Source organism: Eimeria tenella, genomic scaffold (assembly GCF_000499545.2).
Source record: "Eimeria tenella Houghton genomic scaffold, Eth_scaff3, whole genome shotgun sequence".
NCBI lineage: Eukaryota > Apicomplexa > Conoidasida > Eucoccidiorida > Eimeriidae > Eimeria > Eimeria tenella.
In genome coordinates this window covers 188,426-207,841 of record NW_013542870.1, presented here as the reverse complement: position 1 = coordinate 207,841, position 19,416 = coordinate 188,426, and the positions used below count along the sequence as shown (strand labels likewise).

General features: G+C 49.6%; 5 protein-coding genes across 5 annotated transcripts; 4 read left to right on the top strand and 1 right to left on the bottom strand.

Moving 5' to 3' along the window:
- Positions 1-2,311: 2,311 nt before the first annotated feature.
- ETH_00019370 (uncharacterized protein) lies at positions 2,312-5,623 on the top strand (the record flags this gene model as incomplete). The annotated part of the gene is made up of 2 exons (XM_013375734.1): positions 2,312-3,644; positions 3,870-5,623. 2 exons carry the CDS (start codon positions 2,312-2,314, stop codon positions 5,621-5,623), a joined length of 3,087 nt encoding a protein of 1,028 aa, XP_013231188.1.
- A 1,535-nt stretch (positions 5,624-7,158) lies between these two features.
- ETH_00019365 (uncharacterized protein) lies at positions 7,159-8,106 on the top strand (the record flags this gene model as incomplete). Its single annotated transcript, XM_013375733.1, has 2 exons — positions 7,159-7,774; positions 7,934-8,106. 2 exons carry the CDS (start codon positions 7,159-7,161, stop codon positions 8,104-8,106), a joined length of 789 nt encoding a protein of 262 aa, XP_013231187.1.
- A 574-nt stretch (positions 8,107-8,680) lies between these two features.
- Positions 8,681-9,019, bottom strand: ETH_00019360 (uncharacterized protein; the record flags this gene model as incomplete). The annotated part of the gene is made up of 1 exon (XM_013375732.1): positions 8,681-9,019. The coding sequence occupies one exon, from the start codon at positions 9,017-9,019 to the stop codon at positions 8,681-8,683; it is 339 nt and encodes a 112-aa protein (XP_013231186.1).
- A 42-nt stretch (positions 9,020-9,061) lies between these two features.
- On the top strand, positions 9,062-15,530 carry ETH_00019355 (uncharacterized protein; the record flags this gene model as incomplete). The annotated part of the gene is made up of 17 exons (XM_013375731.1): positions 9,062-9,445; positions 9,601-9,861; positions 10,089-10,263; positions 10,492-10,841; positions 11,005-11,178; positions 11,351-11,494; positions 11,661-11,785; positions 12,065-12,287; positions 12,536-12,628; positions 12,751-12,797; positions 12,995-13,616; positions 13,821-13,953; positions 14,114-14,238; positions 14,406-14,518; positions 14,647-14,762; positions 14,908-14,982; positions 15,169-15,530. The coding sequence occupies 17 exons, from the start codon at positions 9,062-9,064 to the stop codon at positions 15,528-15,530; spliced, it is 3,522 nt and encodes a 1,173-aa protein (XP_013231185.1).
- A 1,667-nt stretch (positions 15,531-17,197) lies between these two features.
- ETH_00019350 (uncharacterized protein) lies at positions 17,198-18,696 on the top strand (the record flags this gene model as incomplete). The annotated part of the gene is made up of 6 exons (XM_013375730.1): positions 17,198-17,265; positions 17,413-17,513; positions 17,632-17,720; positions 17,888-18,032; positions 18,337-18,432; positions 18,578-18,696. The coding sequence occupies 6 exons, from the start codon at positions 17,198-17,200 to the stop codon at positions 18,694-18,696; spliced, it is 618 nt and encodes a 205-aa protein (XP_013231184.1).
- Between the last annotated feature and the right edge of the window lie 720 nt (positions 18,697-19,416).

Genomic DNA, 19,416 nt, shown 5'->3' with positions numbered 1-19,416 from the left:
GGCGTTACACACTCATAAATACTGAAGGTAGCCTTGCAAAACATTTCGATACGCGCATTTGTCTGTGTCATGCTACATACGGAACGCTGCAACGCCAAAGCACGAGAAAGGAGCAGCACCTTACAGTGGAAGGCGCGGTCGTCGTCGCTAGGTACATGCAGCGGCAACTCGCGGGAACTCGACATAGACATCAACGAACAGCAATCATATTCTTTTGTGTAGGCTTGTGCCCAAGGATGGTTTATCAGGTAGTTGGGCGCTTCGTGGAACTCCATGCTTACACAGTTGGCCTCCTTCATTTCCCCCTGCACAATATAAAGCTCTTCACAAGAGCCATTAGGACAGTGTATACAGGCGCCTCGTGCAGCTATTGATGTGAAATATTTGAGTCCATTCAGTTAGCTGCAAATTGATCCAGAAGCAACTTCTTTTTCTTCGAAACAAGCTTAGCACGTTCCCTTAGTAAACATTTGATTCGGAAGCCGCCGATGCAGTGCCGTGGCTAATTAATGCTGTAGTGATACTGAGCGGGCCTTTTTCTAGCTTCCAGTCTCACGTCGCTGGCTCGAGCTTGCATCAATTTGGCAAGACGCAGCCCTTTGGGGTGAACAGAGACGCGGTGCGCGCTTTCAACATCAGACTTGAGGGGCCCGCCAGCGTCGACGCGTAAAGTGGAATTCTCGATAGCAGGCTGTTTCTAAAAAATTCATACTAGGTTCTGGAGCAAAAACGATGCCTTTGAGTATGCATAAACATAGCGCAATTGGTCACGCAGACTCCTGCGTACTCCACTGCACATACGTTGCCTTCGTAGCTACTGGTAGTGCTTGAATTGGACTTTGGAACTTCTAAGACATTTTCACATGCAGCAGAATGCATGCATGTGACTCTGCCTCCTAGTGAAACCTAAGGTGACTGGTTTGAGTTTTAGGAAACACAGGAGCTACCGTGAGTTCCCATTCAGTTGAGCAGCTGTAAGTGCAAGTCTTTCTACTTATGCCCCCTTCCAGATAGCGCACTTGACGAAGCTGGCCCCGCCTCCAACAAGATAAAGAAACTAAGAAAGCAAATATCTGAACAAAATCGAGAACTGCAGCGACAACAGCGTGAGCGCTCATGTAGCATCGTCCAGAAAATCGTGCAGGAGGAATGGGCTACGGCTCAGAAGGCGCTACCAAAGACTTCTGTAGCAAGTACGCGAAAAAATAACGAAATCCAGTAAACCCTAAGTGAGACTTTAACGAGCATTCTACTTGGTTGGCAGGCGCATGCTGATGCCTGCATTTTGCATCAATGGCTGCAAAAAGAAGAAACAGCAATCAATGTGTTTCCGTATTAAAGAACAGCTGTAAGGATATGACTAAAAGATAAGTCGTTGGTATGTTCACAGACAGCATTGTTCTTATACAATAGGGCCTGCCAGCAGAAACTCGTATGTTGTAATTGCATTTGTTTTCTTTGTGCTGTAGCTAGCAAATATAATGGGCAGGGGTCTGTTGAGCGCTTGTGCGGGGAAGCGGAAAACAAGGGTTGCCTCGAGGGCCCCTTTGCCCACACAAGCCGAAAACAAAGCGCATATGCAGGGCGTCTGAGAGACCTTTCTTTAGCAGCCGATAAGTAAGTCACCTCGCAAGCGTTTTGCAAGCACTTGTAGCCTGACAAAAGGATACAGTTTAAGCGAAAGTTCGGGACGCAGTGCTCGCTAAATTGCAGACCCGTGGATGCCACTGTCCCAGAAAAGCACTCTCGGCTACTAAGACGCAGTCTTAGCGTGTTCGAGCAGAAGAAAATTGAAAGAGCGCTTCAGGCGCAACAGAGGTCCATTCTAGAGGGGACGCCTCAGCGCATAGCGGGGCGAGTGCACTCGGGCCCATCGTTTAGGTGCTGCCCTGCGGAGGTGACATTTAACGGGTTCGAAGCAGGAGCTGTGTACACACAAAATGTCGAAGTAACCAACGTAAGCTTGGGCTTTAGCACGTTCCGAGTACTGCCCCTGGCTGACGATGTAGAAGGCATCATCTCCGTAATATTCGAGGCTCCGGGGAGGATTTCCGCTGGACGAAGTGCGCGACTGACGGTAGTATTCGCTCCACAGAAGGAAGAAGATCTTAGTACTGAAGTCATTTTACTTTCCCCTACGGGACCACAATCGCTGCCAGTAATATGTTCTCGAAAAAGATCAGCTTTGTCTTTCCGGCCGCACAGGCAATCCCCTGAGGAGCTTTTGAAGCTCCTGCATAAATCGCCGACGTCAGCAAAGGGGGTTCGTGCTGCAGCTTCCGAGCTTTTGATTAGAGAACAATCGAAAATTATGAAGCATGCACTAAGTCGGGGAAACAAATATCGAGAAACCGGAGGAGAGCGAGGTCCAGAAGAAGAGGCGCCTACAGATGGAGTTGTTTATCTTCCTGCTGGACATATTCAACTGGGTGAAGTGGCGGCGGTTCGCTTTAGACTTTCAAATACAGGAAGCCTCGGCACTGCCTACCGCCTCTTCCCGGTCACTCCAGAGGAGCTCCAAGAACCTCTTGAGCCTGAATCCCCATCTTCACAACACAGCGAACAGCCGAATGAGACGACCAGCAGTGTACAAGATTTAGCTGAGTTGCCTGCGAGAAATCAAAACACGGAGGAAACTGCCACATTGAACTCTGTAGATGCACAGCCAACAGAAATTCTAGAAAAAGATATTGTATTTGGGCAGGCTGAAGAGGACACGAGAAGCTTCAACGCTTCCGGATGGCTGGAGGCTCTACAAGGTGAAGAAGTAGTTTTAGCACAACGACTTAGGATCTCCGATAAGCACAACACGTTTGCCTGGGCAAAAATAGTGTCTAGCGGCCTATCCAAGCTATTGGGAAAGAAAAAGGAGCAGGCTGGTCGAGAGGCATCTTGTCCAGAAACAACCTTCCAGCTCTCTCTTCGAAGCACTCTTGTGAAGAACGCTGCGGGGGAGTTAGATGCCCTTCAGACTCAGGAGATCACGATTGTTCATGCTCCAACCCGAACAGGACGGTTTGTTGGATTCTTTGCCTTGCAGTTTTCCAACAAAGAGGTATTGTTCCATCTTGGCATCGCGTTATACTTCGTACCTTTCAAGGCTTCCAAATACAAAGCAGTACAGCTCTGGAGAAGCCTCATCCGCGTCTTTTCAACTCGTCTGCACATCAGATTAGGCACTAGGCTAGCGCCAGAATCTAGCGTAGGCCACTTGCATTTTCGTTCGTTTTGTGAGCAGCACGACGATGTGATAGTAGTTGTGGACGGGCAATGCATCTTGCCACCTGTCTGCATGGACGCCCCGTTGCACGATTTGGGAATTTGTGTACCGAATCGCGTGTACCGGCAGCATTTCCAAGTCACAAGCAACAGCTCCTTAACTCGCACCCTGCAAGTGGTTTTACCCGAGGCAGAAGAGGGGGTCCTATGGGTAGAGCCGCGTTGTTCTTTTGTACAACCACGGGGAGTCGCCTCTCTCACTGCACACGTGTGTCTCTCGTTCTCCTTCTTCGACCGGCATCCTGAATACGTACAACCTGTTTCTCCCGTCATTGCCAAGACAAACCTGAAGGCAATAGCCTTCAAAATACCCATTCAGATCAAAGCGAGTGATCAAATACTTTGTGCGGAGACTGCCATCACAGGTGTGCAACCAAAAGGCACGTTTACTGATCACGTAAGCCTCCTCTCTGCATGTGTACAGCTATTGCCTAAGTGAAAGAGCCACGTTTGGACAGGCCACAGCGACGCAAATGAGATGGAAACTTTTTCCGTGTCACAGAAAAAGCACAGTTGTGCGATTCTTCACTAGTTGCGCGGTGGACCACATTTATATTTCTTCTGTAGATAAAGCCTCATTCAATGTGCAGGCACCCTCACTGAGCTTCATCTGCGCCTCTCTCGTACAACCCTGAATTTTGGAACTTCGGACAACACGACTCGTCGTATGCAGCTAATGAAAGTGCATAATCCATCTCTTTTGATTGCATCGTACGGCTTCCGCTCCTCTGATCGCGCTTTGAGAGTCTTGGAGCCGCCTCAATTTTCAGATATTTGTGGAGGAACTGAGAAACAATTATCCACTAAAACAAATCAAGATAGTTTCCCAGCAGCAGGCGAGGTAAGTACTTTCCTTTCACAAGACCTGAGCAACGGCGCTGCTCCATCGAGAGAGCCTCCTGCGAAAGAAGAGGACCCTACTTCAAAGAGGATATGCGGGTCTGTGATTGTACCTGCGGAAGGAGCTCGTGAGATGCCGCTCTCTTTTCTGGCGCCCGAGCAGTGGCAGGGAGAAAACAATAGAACATGGGACGATCTGCACCAGTACTTACCCCACATTGATTACGGTGGGACAGGTGTGTTGCTACCTGGAGAAACACGAACGCTCGCTGTTGTTCTAGATCCCGCCAAGCTGCGATGTGATGCGCATGCCTTGCAATTAGCCACTGGCAAAGCTATAGAACGTGAAGGAGTCCTGCGATTGCGGGTCCTTTTGGCAAGCCAAGCTGCGTACGAAGTCAAAATTCCCTGGGCAATCACTTTTGTGGAATGTCCGATTTCGATCCTGCCCTCTCCCACTTTAAAGTTTCCTGCCATACCGCTTGGCCAGAGATCAACGGCAACCCTAGAGCTAAAGCTTTCAGTCAATACACTTGCACCGGGGAAAGGAGAGATTGAGGGGGGTCAGAACCATGCAAGATCCCCTGAAACAACAAAGCAAGCCGCACAGTCAATGGCTATTTTGGTAGATGTCCAACAGCCACCGTCTAGAATAAGTTGCCTCAGCGTCACACCAACTCGAATCCTGATGGATTTAAAGAAACGTTGCGCCTCAATCTTCATCTGCTTTACCCCCACAAACGAATACATGAAAATGCACCATTTCTGGCCAGTCACTCCAGTTCAAGAAAAGGGAGAGGATATTAAGAAATCACTCGTCACTTCAGTTGTCATTGAAAGTACTAAACTTGCATCTGGAAAGAAAGTACAGTCCAATAAGGGGGGAGTGCGTGAAGAAAAGGCTCAGGCAGCATCATCTGTAGGGGCTACTAGAGGCCGGGAAGGTGTAAAGAAGACAAGCAAGACCGAAGTTAACACACCTCCAGACACAAAGAACACAATGGAGAAGAGCTTGACGCATGGAGAGGCAAAGGGCAAGCAAAGTAGATTGAATTCAAGGCCAGTAATGAACAGTGGAGACGAAGGCGACTTTTCAGCAACACTTGCTGTGGAAGAATCCGCGGAGAGCGCAGGTAACGATGCACGTCCTGCACCTGCTGCTTCAAATGCTGCTAATGCTGCAGAGACGTTTTCCACCTGGGAGAAAACATGTGGGAGAAACATAAGTGAGGTTCTGCTCGAGGTGGCCCGGGCTGGAGGCGCTCGGTGGACTAGCCTGGAAGAGGATGGGGGTGGCGATTTCTTTGCTTTTGTAAACCCACGGGCGTACCATCACGCTCGCTGGCTGATACCACTTAAAATTTATCGTCTTACGGCTAAACAGGTCGACGCCTTTCTTTCTGGAGAGGAGCTTGTGTCTTCACAACTCCCCGTTAGCCCAATGGCGGAATCATTCATTGAGGTGAGGTTCGCAAATACCGAGTTCGCCAGCCTTTGTCACTGACACAGCAACATCTCATACTCCAACCATGCGGCTGGGTTTCCAATTGTCCCGCCAGAGTTCTCGCTTTTACCATTGATCGCCGTAGGTTTCCACCTGCGCAACACCTGCACTAGTCGCCGCCTCGCCAACTCAGGCTAACTTCGGCTCCGTAATGGTGGGACAACAAGTGTTCCAGCACGTATTTCTCACCCGTGCTCCCTTTGCACCGCCCTGTTACCATTCGTTCCAAGCTCTGCCACTTCCGCTAGGCAGCAGATTCAATCTCGTCAGCTCCTCCCGAGAGATGGGTCCTGGGCGACCGCTGCGCCTCACCATAGCTTTTCAGCCTACTGCTCCTAAGGCAAGTAAAAATTCTTGCATTTCGCAATATAATATATACATGCAGCGGATACTGGCTCTGCAGAACAAGCGATTCACAGCAGCGGGCGTGTGAGAGATTCTCGCTAAAACGACTTTGCTGCACCGTTTATACACGGCATTGCTTCTTACTACTCGATGTGTTTGAAGTCGTGTTATGATATCTTTTGTCTCCACAGAGCTTCACAGCAGAACTCACGCTACAGTCAGGACGCACCCGGATAAAAATCCCTTTGAGTGGAAAAGGCACCGAGCAAACAGTAGACGTGATTCCCTCCTTGGCAGCCTACGACATGGGTGCTGTGGTTTGCACTTCCCAAGGCAAGGGTAATCGCCTGCTAGGCAGTGACGCGATAAGCGAGAGCGCAACTACCACAATCGCCCAGGACATGTTAATTGTTTCCGTACACTGCACAACGCAATTCCGCTTAGAGACCGAGCAACATTCCGTTTGTACGACTCATTTCTTCCCGGCTTCATGCATGCATGCTTCACATTTCTGAAAATGCGAAAAGCTTGTGCAAAAGCTTCCAACATGCATGCAGGAGCTGCCTGTTCTTCATCCACAAGTTACGTCGTAACTCTCAGAAACAAGACATCCACTCCACTGGCATTTGCTATTCGGCCCAAACAGACTCGGTACCCTCAGCTCGACTGTGGAAAAGCAGGCACAGGGCTGAATTGCTTCTCGTGCGAGCTAGAACATGGTGTACTCCTTGGGTTGAGCTCAGTGGATGTGGCATTCCATTTTAGGCCGCAGCTCCCAGGTAAAGTTTCCTTTTGTCTGTCTCGCCGCACCTCTCTTCCTTGAGTCATTATGAAGGCTTGGAACAACATGGCCGTGCATCAGAAGAGAACAGAAGCTAAGTATGCTTTTGTGATTTTCCTCCGTCTCTGTTGTAGAGGGGTGGCTAAAAGGTGATTTTGAGCTCACATTTGCGATTGAGGGACAAGCTTCAAGAACATTAAGCTTTTTTGGCCTAGCAACAGCAAATCCGATGTATGTGACCTTACCACTGCTAGGCGGCGGGCCATTTTCCTCCCCTCGCGAAGCTGGACTCCGCTCACTGCGCAGTGGGTACAATAGCCACAGCCACAGATGTGACTGCAGCGGCCGTCCTGAAGGTAGGAACTTTCGCGAGGCACTGCAGGACGGAAGCACCTGTTTAGCTTGCTGCATGGAGCTCCTTCCAAGGCTTTCTGCAGAGCGTAACCTTCTAGGCACCGACGACTGTGATGCTCCTTTGAATCGTGTGGCGGCCGATGAGGGAAGTGTATCCCTCAAAACAAGGAACCAAGTGCCTTCTAACCAACAGTTGCAGCAAGCGTGTAGTGAATGTGGAGCTGATAAAAAGCGCCTTGAGTTCCAGCAGGCGCTTGAAGTACGATTCGGCCCTCCTTCCCTTGCCTCTGCTCGGAATTCAACGGATCGCACAAGTTTCCCGCCAGTAGATAGGCCCATTCACGACGGGTCCGAAGAACACATAGGGAGTTTTCCTCCAAAAGCGTGCGAAGAAAGGCAGAAGGGGGAAACCGGAGGAACGCAGCAGGACACTGACATACTCGACGATGATGTCACGCGCACACTACTTGTTGCTGGAGCGTGGGGTCCAGGTCGCCACGGTTTACCTCCCTATGCTGCTATCAGAGGTGAAGTGTGGGGGAGCTTTGAGTTCAGTGTAGACCCTTCACCCCACGCAAGATTGTTTGCTTTCGAGCCGTCGAAGGGGACTGTCTCCCATGGAAGCAAGCAAATGATTCGCGTTCTTTTTTCTCCTCAGAACCCGACACCAAGTGAGTTGCGAAGGCCTGCCATTTTCTATGATACGATCATCGGTTTTGCGTTCAAGTCAGACTGGGAAGCGTTTAAGAGTATAGGCTACGTGCGCAAGTAAACGATGTTCCGAACTAGTCCAATTCCCTCATGATATATCTGCGTTCCTGCGTTTGCAGCGGAGGAACGCATCCGCAGCGTGTTGAGCCATATACCACCTGGAGCTCTGAAAAGCCAGCAGGTGACGGCTACGGCAAGGCTTTACTACCGCGGTGCCCCAGGAACATCATACTCACAGGGCCAAGAAGTGGCAATAATACGGTTGACAGCGCCTTTATCTGGCGCATTATGATATAGAAAAAATTTAAACTAGTATTCACTCTGACACAAATTTGTTACTAGCCGGATCTGTAGTTCGTCAGTAGTGCAGTATCTTGCGTAAGTATGCCTTCCAGTCAGTCATCACTGTGCGTATGCGCTTGCCGATGTAGTTTCTTTCTGTTAGTTTTCGATGAAAATACCTAAAGGTGCAGAGGAACATTAGGGGCTTTATTGGGCCGAACGTACTGCTATCGCTTGTGCAACACGGTGTTGGGAACCAGTACTTAACGCCGGTGGGGATAACCTGCCAGCATGCACCAAAAGGAATTTCGATATATTTTCTGGCATTTCCAAACGCTCTATTACGAATGAGTGTTTTTGTTTCTCGCCGTTGCCAAGCATGCAACATGCAGTTAGCCGTGTGCTCGTGCGCGGTCCCGAGAAAGGGTGACCTCGTAGGTCTTACTTCAAAAGAGACTCAAATTTGAAAAAATCAAAAACTTTCAACGAAGCATGACTAGTTCAAACAATATCAAGCGTGAATTTTGTGTGTTAAGGTCGCTATCGAACGCGGCAGAGCTCTCCCCTATTTCGGTGGTCTCACCCTATTGAATAGGCTCTACTGGGGTCAGAACAGTTATATTCTCTATGAAATCAGTTTCGATGGCTTCAGAGGCATCTGGTAGTGTACTGCTTGTGCCGAGCTGCTGTACAGAAGGGACAACGTGGGGTTGTGTGGCGCGAGAGTGACGTGCACAGCACGGTGGTACGCAGCTTACTGAGCCGGCAGAGTTTGCTTCTTTCCAGTGAGTCACGAAGGTAGGGGATAGAACACTCATCCGTTGGAGTTCATAACACAAGATATACTTGAAAAGCTTGAATGCGTTGCGTGCCGCCCACGCCTCCAGCGCTCCACACGTTGCGAGGCCAACGAAATCCGGCATGGATTGGCATCAGAAGAAGGGCAAGAGAGAAACTCAAAAAGTATGTCAGAGCGAGGTGAAAGAGGCACGAGGAGGGATCCACGGCCGGGTAGGCAAGGAGGCCCGAGAGACGAACGTGGAGGTGGCCACAGGGGTCTGCAAAGGGAAGAGCGAAGGCATGGACAGAGCAGAAGAGATTGGGGGCCGTCGGAACAGCCCAGTGGATTACGGGAAGCGGACTACAGATGCATTCTAAGTGGAAGGGGCAGGGGATTTAGAGGAGGCCAAAGGCAGCAACGTTTGCCAGAGTACCTCGAACGCGCCCTCGAACCGACAAGGCAGAGAAAAGGCCAGGTATTGTGCAATGCCTGGAGCATGCACCTAGAAAGTGACCTGAAGGCCTGGGGTTATCCCTTGAGCATAAAGGAAAGTGGGACTGGGAGACCGGTAGGTGCGCGTAACGCCTTTTTAACTTAAAGGAAAGTGGGGCTTAAAGATTGGCAGGTGCACGTGACGCCAACCGAACTATCCATTGCGAATACTGCCACATTCCTTTAGGCCAAGCTCGTTCCATTTACTCCAGCACTATCTTGCGTCAACAGGTTGAGGAAAAGAAGGAACGTAGAAAGGTTGTGGCTGAGCTCCTCAAATCTCTGACGGGAACCCAGAAGCCGCTGGCCGGCGAGACACCGAGGAGGGTTGTCTCAAGAGGGGCTCAGCACTCTGAGTTATTAAGGTGGATTATCGTCTACTCAGAACGCATTAGAGAGCTTATACTTGACGAACAAACACGTGAGGTTGCTGTACGAGAAGGAGAAGCTGCATCGAAGGTGTACAATGTTACCTTTGGGGAGGAACGGCAGGTCCGTTGAGCTTCATTAGGACTGCATTGGGCTTAACTGCAAACTGACCTTCTTCTCAATCTGGTACCGTGTAAAACATAACATCTTCGCACGTGATAATACATTGTAAATCCATGGCAGTTCTATTCGTGTACCGTGGAGTACAGACATTGATCAACTGTCACTGCAAATACGCACCGGCGATCTTTTTTGCATTATGCTGCCGTTTAACTGTGCTTGGTGATCAGTTAACGGGCCCTAATTGGCGCTTCTATTTCGTTGCGGCCATGATGATTACGTTGGAGGCAGCGAATTTCCGAAGGGCTCTGGGCCAATCACACTACATTAAACTAGATACCCGTACTCTTAGAACTGATGCGCAGCTCTACGGCATTGACGCAACCCTGATTCAAAGTGAAAAAGGTAAGCTGTCTACAATGGTAGCCTCAGTGCTTTTGCTTGGCTAGTCACTCTCTGGATATGGCTAAAACTTACCTCCATTGGAGAGAGCCGTATCACTGTTTGACAGTAAAGCAACACCGAACAACTTAACAGGTGCACAAGCGCCCCTAGCGATACCAGCCAATGACTTCCTTCAATTTAACTTCCGTGCCTGATGATTCATATTCTGCCGTTATCCCGTTGTTGCAGCTTGGCTTATTAAGGTGAACCGGCATGACCGCAAGCTTGAGCCTGGCCTCCTTGAAGATCGCCTGCGGGAGATGGATTATCAAACTGCCAGGAATAAGTACAGGAACCGTCTTTGCGTTGCAGTGCATAAAGGAAATATTTACAGAATTGTAGAAGTGACGGACACAACGGCCGACCGCGCGACCTTCGAAAAAGGAGGAGCCACAATTAGCGTAGCGCAGTACTTTAAAGATATGTACAACCAAAATGTTGATGGAAAACAGGTAGTGACAACGAAAGAAGCCCGCGGAGGTTCGAGACTATGTTATTTACCTGTCAACCTTTTGAGAGTCATTGCACAAGCCCCGCAGGTGAGGTCGCACCCGCCCACCTTGTGACATTGCTTGCGAGCTGTGCCAACGGACCTCAAAATAGCGCCAGAATGCTGACACCGACACACACACACACCGAAATCCCGGTGAGCAGGGGTGGCGCAAAAATGTAAAGCTGAAGCCTGCGGCGCGAGTGTTTCAGGCGACAGGAAGCTGTCGACCTATTTTGAGGCCTAAGAGTGCTCAGGAGACCCTGATCGAGTGCACGGAGCTAATGAACAGCATCATCCGCATGCCGGCAGTGAGAGAACAAATGGCGGAGCTAAAATTGCGGATTGGAGGTGATAGCGGGCTCCCAGTGGACATCCAGAAGAATGTACGTTGCAGCGCATGCCCTGCCACGTGAGTGGCAACCAATAGGGAGTTTAAAGAAATTATTCTGGGTGATTGTGCGCAAGAAGTTGTATTTGATACTTGAACATGTGGGTGATTGTGCGCAAGAAGTTGTATTCGACACTTGAACATGTGTATTTTTGAGTAACACGCAGATAACGAGTCTAAAAAGGCTCATAGAAACCTCTCCATCCTTTGGGGAGCCCAGGATCTCGTGGGGCGCCAAAGAAAAAGAACATCAACAAGATACATACGTCGACCTATCCCCAGATTTCCGTGCCCGGCTTTGCAACAACCTCGTACGAAATTTCAGGAAGTGCCGATGAGACATCAGTCCCACTACATGCAGGACGAGGGGTATAACCACATGCCCATATGCACCAGCTACTCCTTGCAGCTTTCGATGGCTCCTCCACCGTGCAAAGCTAAATATTCATGTGGAATTTCTTTCGTCCTTCTCCTCAGGTTCTACGTCACAAAGTTCCTTTGAGTGGTCGCTGGATGCTGGTTGTCTGCACTGGGCGCAGGGAACACGGGAGTTCTAGAGCAGTAGAAACTATCAAGAATACAATCGAGCTCACGCGCCAGAGGTGACTACACTTCAATGAAGAAAATAGCTGAAACTGTTCGCACTAGAAGTACCCTTAATTGTGAGACAAGCTGGGGACTGTGCATGGCTCACCAAGCAGGCATTTCGCGTGCAGCCGAACCCGAGAACATCAAAACGCGAGCATTTTGCGTGATTTATCTCCTGGACGTGGTGTTCTGCGTAGCTGTAGCACACTTCGTCCAGCACCAAGCCTGGTGCATCCCATGATAGATATGAATAACAAAAACGGTGCGCGGATTAAAATGTGTTGGGCGTTTAGAATTCGCTACAAGAATCAAGTGGCGGTTGACATGGAAGCTCCTGCCTGCTGCGAGCACTTTATCAGAAACGAGCAAGACTGGAAGAAAGGAAGGGTAGAACGGACAAAGAGAAGTTTGCGAGAACTTTTCAGTGAAAACAAGCAGTATCTCCGGGGGGCCGTTGTGTTGCTTGCATATGACTCAGATGAGGTCAACAACAGAGTGCGGGTGGCTGCAAAACAAGTAGGCGCCCCAGAAGGCCTTGCGGCACACTACGTTTGTCTATCATCTTACATTACACCTAAGGAGTTCGTGCTACGTAACGAAAACAGGGGCTACCTCTGGTATCCTGCTGACCCCCTTGTGCGAATGTGCAGGTGTCACTTCAGTTAGACTTTCCTATACAGTGCTGCAAGCTGCAAACTCTTCAGAGTTTCAAGAATAGACCTGACGATAAGTCGATGAATATGTGGTGGAACGTATACCTACAGTTCCAGACGAAGATAACTGATGATTCAAATCTTGCTGGAGTGCCTTGGGCTGCCGACCAGCTGCTTGCTCCGTTGAGTGAGGGAATCAAGAAGGTGAGTGTAGCTGCGTCATGTGCGTGTGATAAAATTACCCTTCTTCCTTGCATTTCGCAATTAGTCAGGTGAAGAACCGTGCTGCGTGGTTACCTGAGGAGCATATGTGTGTATAGTTTCAGGTTTCTGAAGTAGTAAGGGTGATCGGCATTGCAGTCAATTCATTCGGGTATGTGTGGCATCGGTGCATATTTATTGAGACTTCAGCGCATCATACTTAAGCTAGGCTTCGAAGGTAACCCAGTGCCAGGCACTGAATTACCTGTCATTTCAGTGCATCTGAAGGCCGCACCAATGCATCTCTCTCCAGACTGCCAGCCTTTATTCCGGAAAGTGCCTTTTGCTGCGAACGTTTCGTGTCTTCAGTCCACCAAACGCACGCTGCGGGGTTGTTGGCATTGTTGGCGGAACAAACGTCGAACATACTCAGTTCGTCAGCCACATTGGAGCGTCTTCGCCCCATTACTACCGTGCTGGAGTCGTAAGGGACATGGCTAGGCATTTTAAACTTTTCTGGGAAAAGCTCAACCTTAGGTTCGGCGATGGAAGGATTAGGCGTGCACCGGTTCATCTCCTTATATATAGATCGTCTCCTAGCGGCATTTCTCAGATAAGGGACGTTCTGGCCCACGAAGTAGGAGCAATCAGAAGAGTCATTGATGCTGACCTAGGGAAAATCGAATTTTCTCCAGAAACGCGTGAACTGACTGTAGAACATGCAATGGCAGCCGCATTCCCAGATGCAGAGTTTGCAGTGACTGTGTCCGTATGCTCGGATTCTGCCATGCGGAGGTTTGCTGGCAAAGCAGAGGCACTGGGACAATATGCATTGCCGGACGCTCAAACTCTGAGCTGTCCAAGAGCAATTCCGGATTCAGAAGGCCGATACATCCTTCGGTTTAAGCTTCCAGAGGACACGGTGCCTCTCTACAGACCTTTAGGCTTCATAGTCGGCATCGTTACCTTCCCTGAACCAGAGAAGTTCCAGGTATACACTCAGCTCTAAGTGTTTGTACCATGTGGTGACTATGGTGACTATTATCAAACCGGTAGATTGCTGTTCATGCCACCTTCTGCTTTTGAAGAGGCATCAACATAAGCGCAAGCATGACAGCTTTTTCTCAAATTCCTTCCTTCTTTTTGATAGCAGAGCTGAACCTGAAAGCCTTTCTTCTAATTTTGCCCTCCTCAGTTTGAGCGAAGAGAAGATGAGGAAGGCATCACACTACCGGAGGATCATCCTATTTTGGTATACGCTAGGGCGAATTCCAGGTGGATGATTAAGACGACGTTATTGTTTTCAGCATCGGCTGATAGCTCCCACGGTTAGCTAGATAAAATCATCGAACAGAGTCTCTCCAAATATGTGACGCACAAACATGCGCGTTTTCCAAGCAGCGACAGTGAATGAAAGTGAGGAATGCACGTGGCCGAAGAGGCAGCACCAAGCGCTGGCACCAGCTTCCACTTACGACTGTAATGCAGAATTCGGAGCATCTATTGTCTCTGTGGATGGAGAAGTTGCTGCGGAAGTCAACATCGTCGGTAGCGGGCTAAATCCCGGAGACATCATCTACTTAAAGAAAGCAACGGTGCATCAGATTTTTCAGGTACATTTGCTAGTAGTTGCAGTGCAAGCTCTACAAATAGAAAAGCAAATGTTGCATTTCCGTACCCGTATAAGCATCACACTGAAGGCTTCTAAACCCCTTCCACGGTTTGCAGGCGCTACCGCCATAGCTCTAGATTCCCCTGTGCAGTCTGCGGAATGTCTCAGCGCGTTTTCATTAATGTTTTAGTAAACCCGCATCGTCCCGCCAACCCAATCAAGTTCTTCATGAAAGGAAGAGAAGGGGTTCAAGGGCTCCCAGTCGGTTCATACATTGATAGGTTAGCCTCTCTCCAGCGTAGCCCTGATCAGGGGATTACTGCATTGCCAGCATCTCTGCTATGCACAAAGGACTGCTCGAGAAGTGCACCGCACTTTACCCTTGTTCTCCGTTGCTGCTGTGGTGCAGTGGACCTATCACCCCGGTGCTTCCAAATACGGAAACCCTCGAAGAAAAGTTCCTCATAGGGACAGCTGATCCAACCCGAGGGTCTCCTTCTGCTTCCGAATTTCATATTGTGCAAAGTAAGGGTAAACTCGGTTTTCCCGAAGCTGACGTTGACAGGAGCCTGGAGAGGAACGATGCGTGGCAACTGCTGGAAGGGCTTACTGCAAGCCAAACTGTGTGAGGCCAACTGGGGTGCTTGGCTTCTTTTCTGTGGGCTTTCAGACGAAAGTGATTGGTCAAAACAATACCTTGCTATTCTTTCGTACAAGATGTGCCACATGTACTACAACTGGGCTGGTAAGAAGTTCGCGCAAGCACTGTTCCTGCCAAAAAAATAAGGCGAAAACACCCGAAGATGAATGCTAAGATGATTTACTAGCATCCTAAACTGCAACTCATGCTGCTAGTTTCTTGCAATGCGCTACTTCTCTCTGGAAGCAATGGCTCAAATTCTCGTCGATCCTGCCCACTTTTGTGCCTAAGGGACTGTCAAACACCCACACCTTCTTCAGATGGCTTTGGCAATCGTACGCCAGCATCAAATTTATGTCGCTTCGGAAAGTGGATTCGGTCTTGAGTCAGAATTTGCGCTTGAAGAAAGGTTGGAAGCGAAACTAGTCGCAGAAGCGTCGGAGTCTCCAGAAGAAGGCGAAGAGCAGCAACTCCGGCAGCGTATACAAAGGCGGAAGCAGGAAGTGGGTTATGCTGCTGTGGGGCTTCATCATGCACACAGAGAGACACTAGAAGCTGAAGAACGAGATGCAGGCCTTGAAAATCTGAAGGAGCTCAAAGCGAATCTGGAGAACAAGCAGAGTCGCCTCATGACCACGGCATTTATGCTCTAGCAACGCAGAGTTGCACGCCCGCCAGTTTACCCGTTAAACAGCAAGAGTTTTAGCCGCTTGCGTGCTTTTTTGGAGACGTGAGACCTGCGAGCATGGTGTGTACCACATAGAAAGACGGGGAGTTCATAGTGCACTGCAGCTTCTTCACTTGCTAACCCAGTGATTGAGTTCTAGGTAACCCTTTCTTTCTGTATAAAACGCCGGATTGCAGCGCGTTTTCTACAAGGTACCCATAGCCTCAGGCCTGCGAGGGCATGATGAGCCCAGTTCTAGTTCTTTTTCGGTAGCACAAGCAGTCATTGCCGCTATTTTATCGCGGCCGCCTAGCTCGACGAAGGTCCACGCAATGTTTCGATGGACTAAACGGCGCGTTAAACAATCTAAACAGCCATTTATTAGAACACCGGCCCAAGAGACGTTCCTAAAAAATTGAGGTGATGGACTTGCGTGGGAGCGTCGGTCTTGCACGCATTCTGTTGTAGCATAATGGAGCCTCCATGTGTAGCTGCGGATGTCTAAAGCGAGTCTTCTCAAAGATCGTAGTGAATCTAAACTATGGACCAACAAATGGCAACGACTCACCAGTTTGACACAAACACAGGCACGCCCAACCCTGTGGCTTGCGGTGGCTGTCATGTTCCAGAATGCCATGCAATTCTGATCTGGCCCAACGTTCAGAATGCTTTTCACGGATAAAGATAGCTTTTGATGGATGCTTGAGGCGCGTAGTCTGAACTGTGTGGCGTGAAGCGGCTGTCTAAATTCTCGCAAGAGCGCAGTGTTTCTATGTTTACCATTTAGGTATGTACCCCTCTAAACTAACTTTCCAGAGCAATTTCGAGTGATGACGCATGCGAAATTCGTGACAGCCTCTCTCTTTGTACTGTCTTGTCTTCCCACCTTTCGGGAATGCTGGAAGGTGCGCAGCCCCTGTGCCATCGGGCCTTGAAGTCGTCTGCATAGGTTTGCGCCAGCCCTGCAAAACTAACGCGCTTGATAAGATGAGTAGAATAAAACTTTTGCCGTCCCTTGGCCCTGGCCAGCATTATCGCTGCTCTGAAACACTTAGTATAGAACAGTCGGCTTCTGCGTAAACAAGCATTGGGCTCCCTTGAGAAGCAATACTGAGAGTAATTTTAAAGCTCGCATTTTTGAAGAATATTTAGGTACAGCTTTCTTCCGCTTGACTTCTTGGGAACAAGGTCTGCAGCACCTTCGAAGTGTCGGCGGCGGTCCAGTTCCTGTGGGGCCCAACGCATGCAACAGTATTACTCTTCAGTGCTCCTTTTAACTCCTAATCCTTCAAATGTTAATTATTCCCCGAGATGTTAAAAAAAAGCATACTTTAGAAGTTCCTAGAATCTGTTTCGTGCTACTTACTCGACACTCCGCAGCCTCCCCACGCCACATGTTCCTCTTAACTCATCGTTGCTGAGCTTTGGCCTTCTTTTTGAAAACCTTCGCTTCTTTGTGTGAATTACATTGTAACCAGCGCTAACTGCAGAGTCCGTTGGCGGCCCGAGGAGTGGCGACGTATATCGACCTCTCCAATGCTCCACAAGCATCGGCAGAGATCGGTGACAATTCCGCCTTTCTTTTGCATTTCCCGCCGTTCAGATTTTCTTTGCTGCACATAAACCCAAAATAGGCCCCAACAGCACCAGAAAATGCATCAGCGGCGCCAGGAGGCGGAGCCAATTTTCAGGGAGGCTGTTTCGGCGGTCCTGGCGCAATGGTGAGCATAGGTAGTGCCTGGCCCTTACGTCAATCACTGCTAAATACACAATCTGCAACTTAATATATGACGCGTCCCAAGATACACAGCTTCAAATGCCCAACGGCAACGGCCTCTGTCTCCTTACTGTTGCCGTTCGGGCTGCAGGACACTCCTCAACTTAGCCGTTGAGCAAGGATGGGGTGGAAGGGATTCACATCGAAAGCGGCAGAAACTGTATGAAGACCTCATTGCTGAGTTTCGCGAGAGTGAGATATCACAAAACCCGACTGCTCAAGCTCGCGCCGTAATGCTCTGTTGCTCGCAGCAGCGAAAACAGCAGTTGCGTGGGGACTATGAGACTGTAGCTGAGCTGGAGTTGTGCAGACAAAAACGTTGACGTGGAGGATTTGGCATGCACGCTTTCAGAGAGGCTCGCAAGCGATTTTTCGGTCTCAGTTGAAGACGACAGCGACGTGAGGGACTCAGAGAGTAGTTCACAGTTACCCAGTACTAAGCCTTTGCTTCAAAGATCGAGTTGTAAGGGCCAGAACCAAACAGCAGACGAAATTGTTTTTGTTGGATGCACTACTAGCCTGCAGACGGCCGTGCTGTTGCCACTGTGTTCGTGTCCTGTGCGCAGTTGGAGGTGGCTCAGCTGTTGGTAGATTTGCATGAGCAGATCAGCCGGGGTTGCTTCGACTTAGCTTCCGTAGTGAAGCAGCAGCAGAATCAGCGCGCGACTTCAAGCGCAAAATCTCAGTGTGGGAACGCTCGTGAAGCTGAAAGTGAGAGCACCAGCACCTACACGCAGCGCCAGCTGGTGCTGCATGCATGCATTGGTTCTTCCACTATTTCTGCCGCTTCAGTCATACAATTTGCGTGCTATCCAAACAGGAAACAATGCCTGTGCTTTCCGGGCGAAAAAGCACGCCGTGCACAGTAGTTTGGAGTCCTACATCTAGCGTTTCTCCGGGCAGCTTCACGGGAATGTGGCGCTGCTGACGCGGGTTCTGCTGCCGTACCAATCGGTTCATGCGTCTGTCTACATGTGCGTGACTTTTTTTCTGCTGCTTGTGTTGATTTCTTTAGCTGACTGTAGCATGAGTGAGGGCAGCGACGCGGAAGGGGAACTAGAAGACCTCATATCATCCGTGGAGATCGCCCCCAGTCCAAGCGAAGGCATCGGTACGCATTTTTAAAAGTGCTCAGAGCCTCTCAAGCTTCTAGGATCTAGGCATGCAACTATTTTTAATGTTTTGTGGTGGCTGATACGCAGCAGTGATGTCCGAAACGGTGTGAAGTTTCGTGCGTTTGCGGTATTCGCTCCCAGCTTCACAAACACGCTCCCGTCAAACAGCAGGAGCAGCAAGTGAACTACAGCCAGCACACCCTTCGGAAGCGGATGGGTGGACAACTGTACAGGCAGGGAGCCGCAGAAGACCCCGCTAACGTCGTTTGTGCATTACCTTTTGTTCTGGGGTCCACTGCAGCACTTTTAGGAGCCATTGCAGTGTATGCAACATGGGAGCGACGTTACGACAGGTGTAGCGTGAATTCCAGACAGCTGGGAACGGACCAGCAACCGGTAACTTGGCCGATTCTTGCTGCTTGGCGTGCCGCAGCATAATAGAAGCCGGCTTTTACTAGCTGTGTGGCTACCAATGGTTTGGCCGTGCCCTTGAGGGCATGCCTAATTTCGTTTTTCGCCACTTATGCGTGCTTCACGAGCGAGGGTTTGGGGCTTAGTTTGCCAACACTGTAAAGGTTGAGAAAGGTGCAAATTTAAAGGAGCAATTCAAGTACAGGAAGGCACCAGAAGCATTAGTAGTGTGTTTAAGTTGAGGGTTTATTTTTTATAGTGTTTAGAAAGTAACGCTTATTACTCAGAAGAACAGTGCCCGAAGTACATCTGCGGCGTCCCCAGGATCCAGAAAGAAGCTTCGCTGCTCGCCGGCCCAGCAACCAAGTTCTGTGACTGTAGCAACGATCTGAGGGGACAGAGTGGAGCACAATAACGCACAAAAAGTGAAGCGACTCAGTGAATCACCCACAAACAAGTAATCTAATAGAGAAAGGGGCAACAAAATAATGCGAAACGGAGACTGAGAGACAGGCAAGAGCAGGAAGGGACAGAGATTCGAACAGTAGGAGGCAGAGAAGAAGACTTCG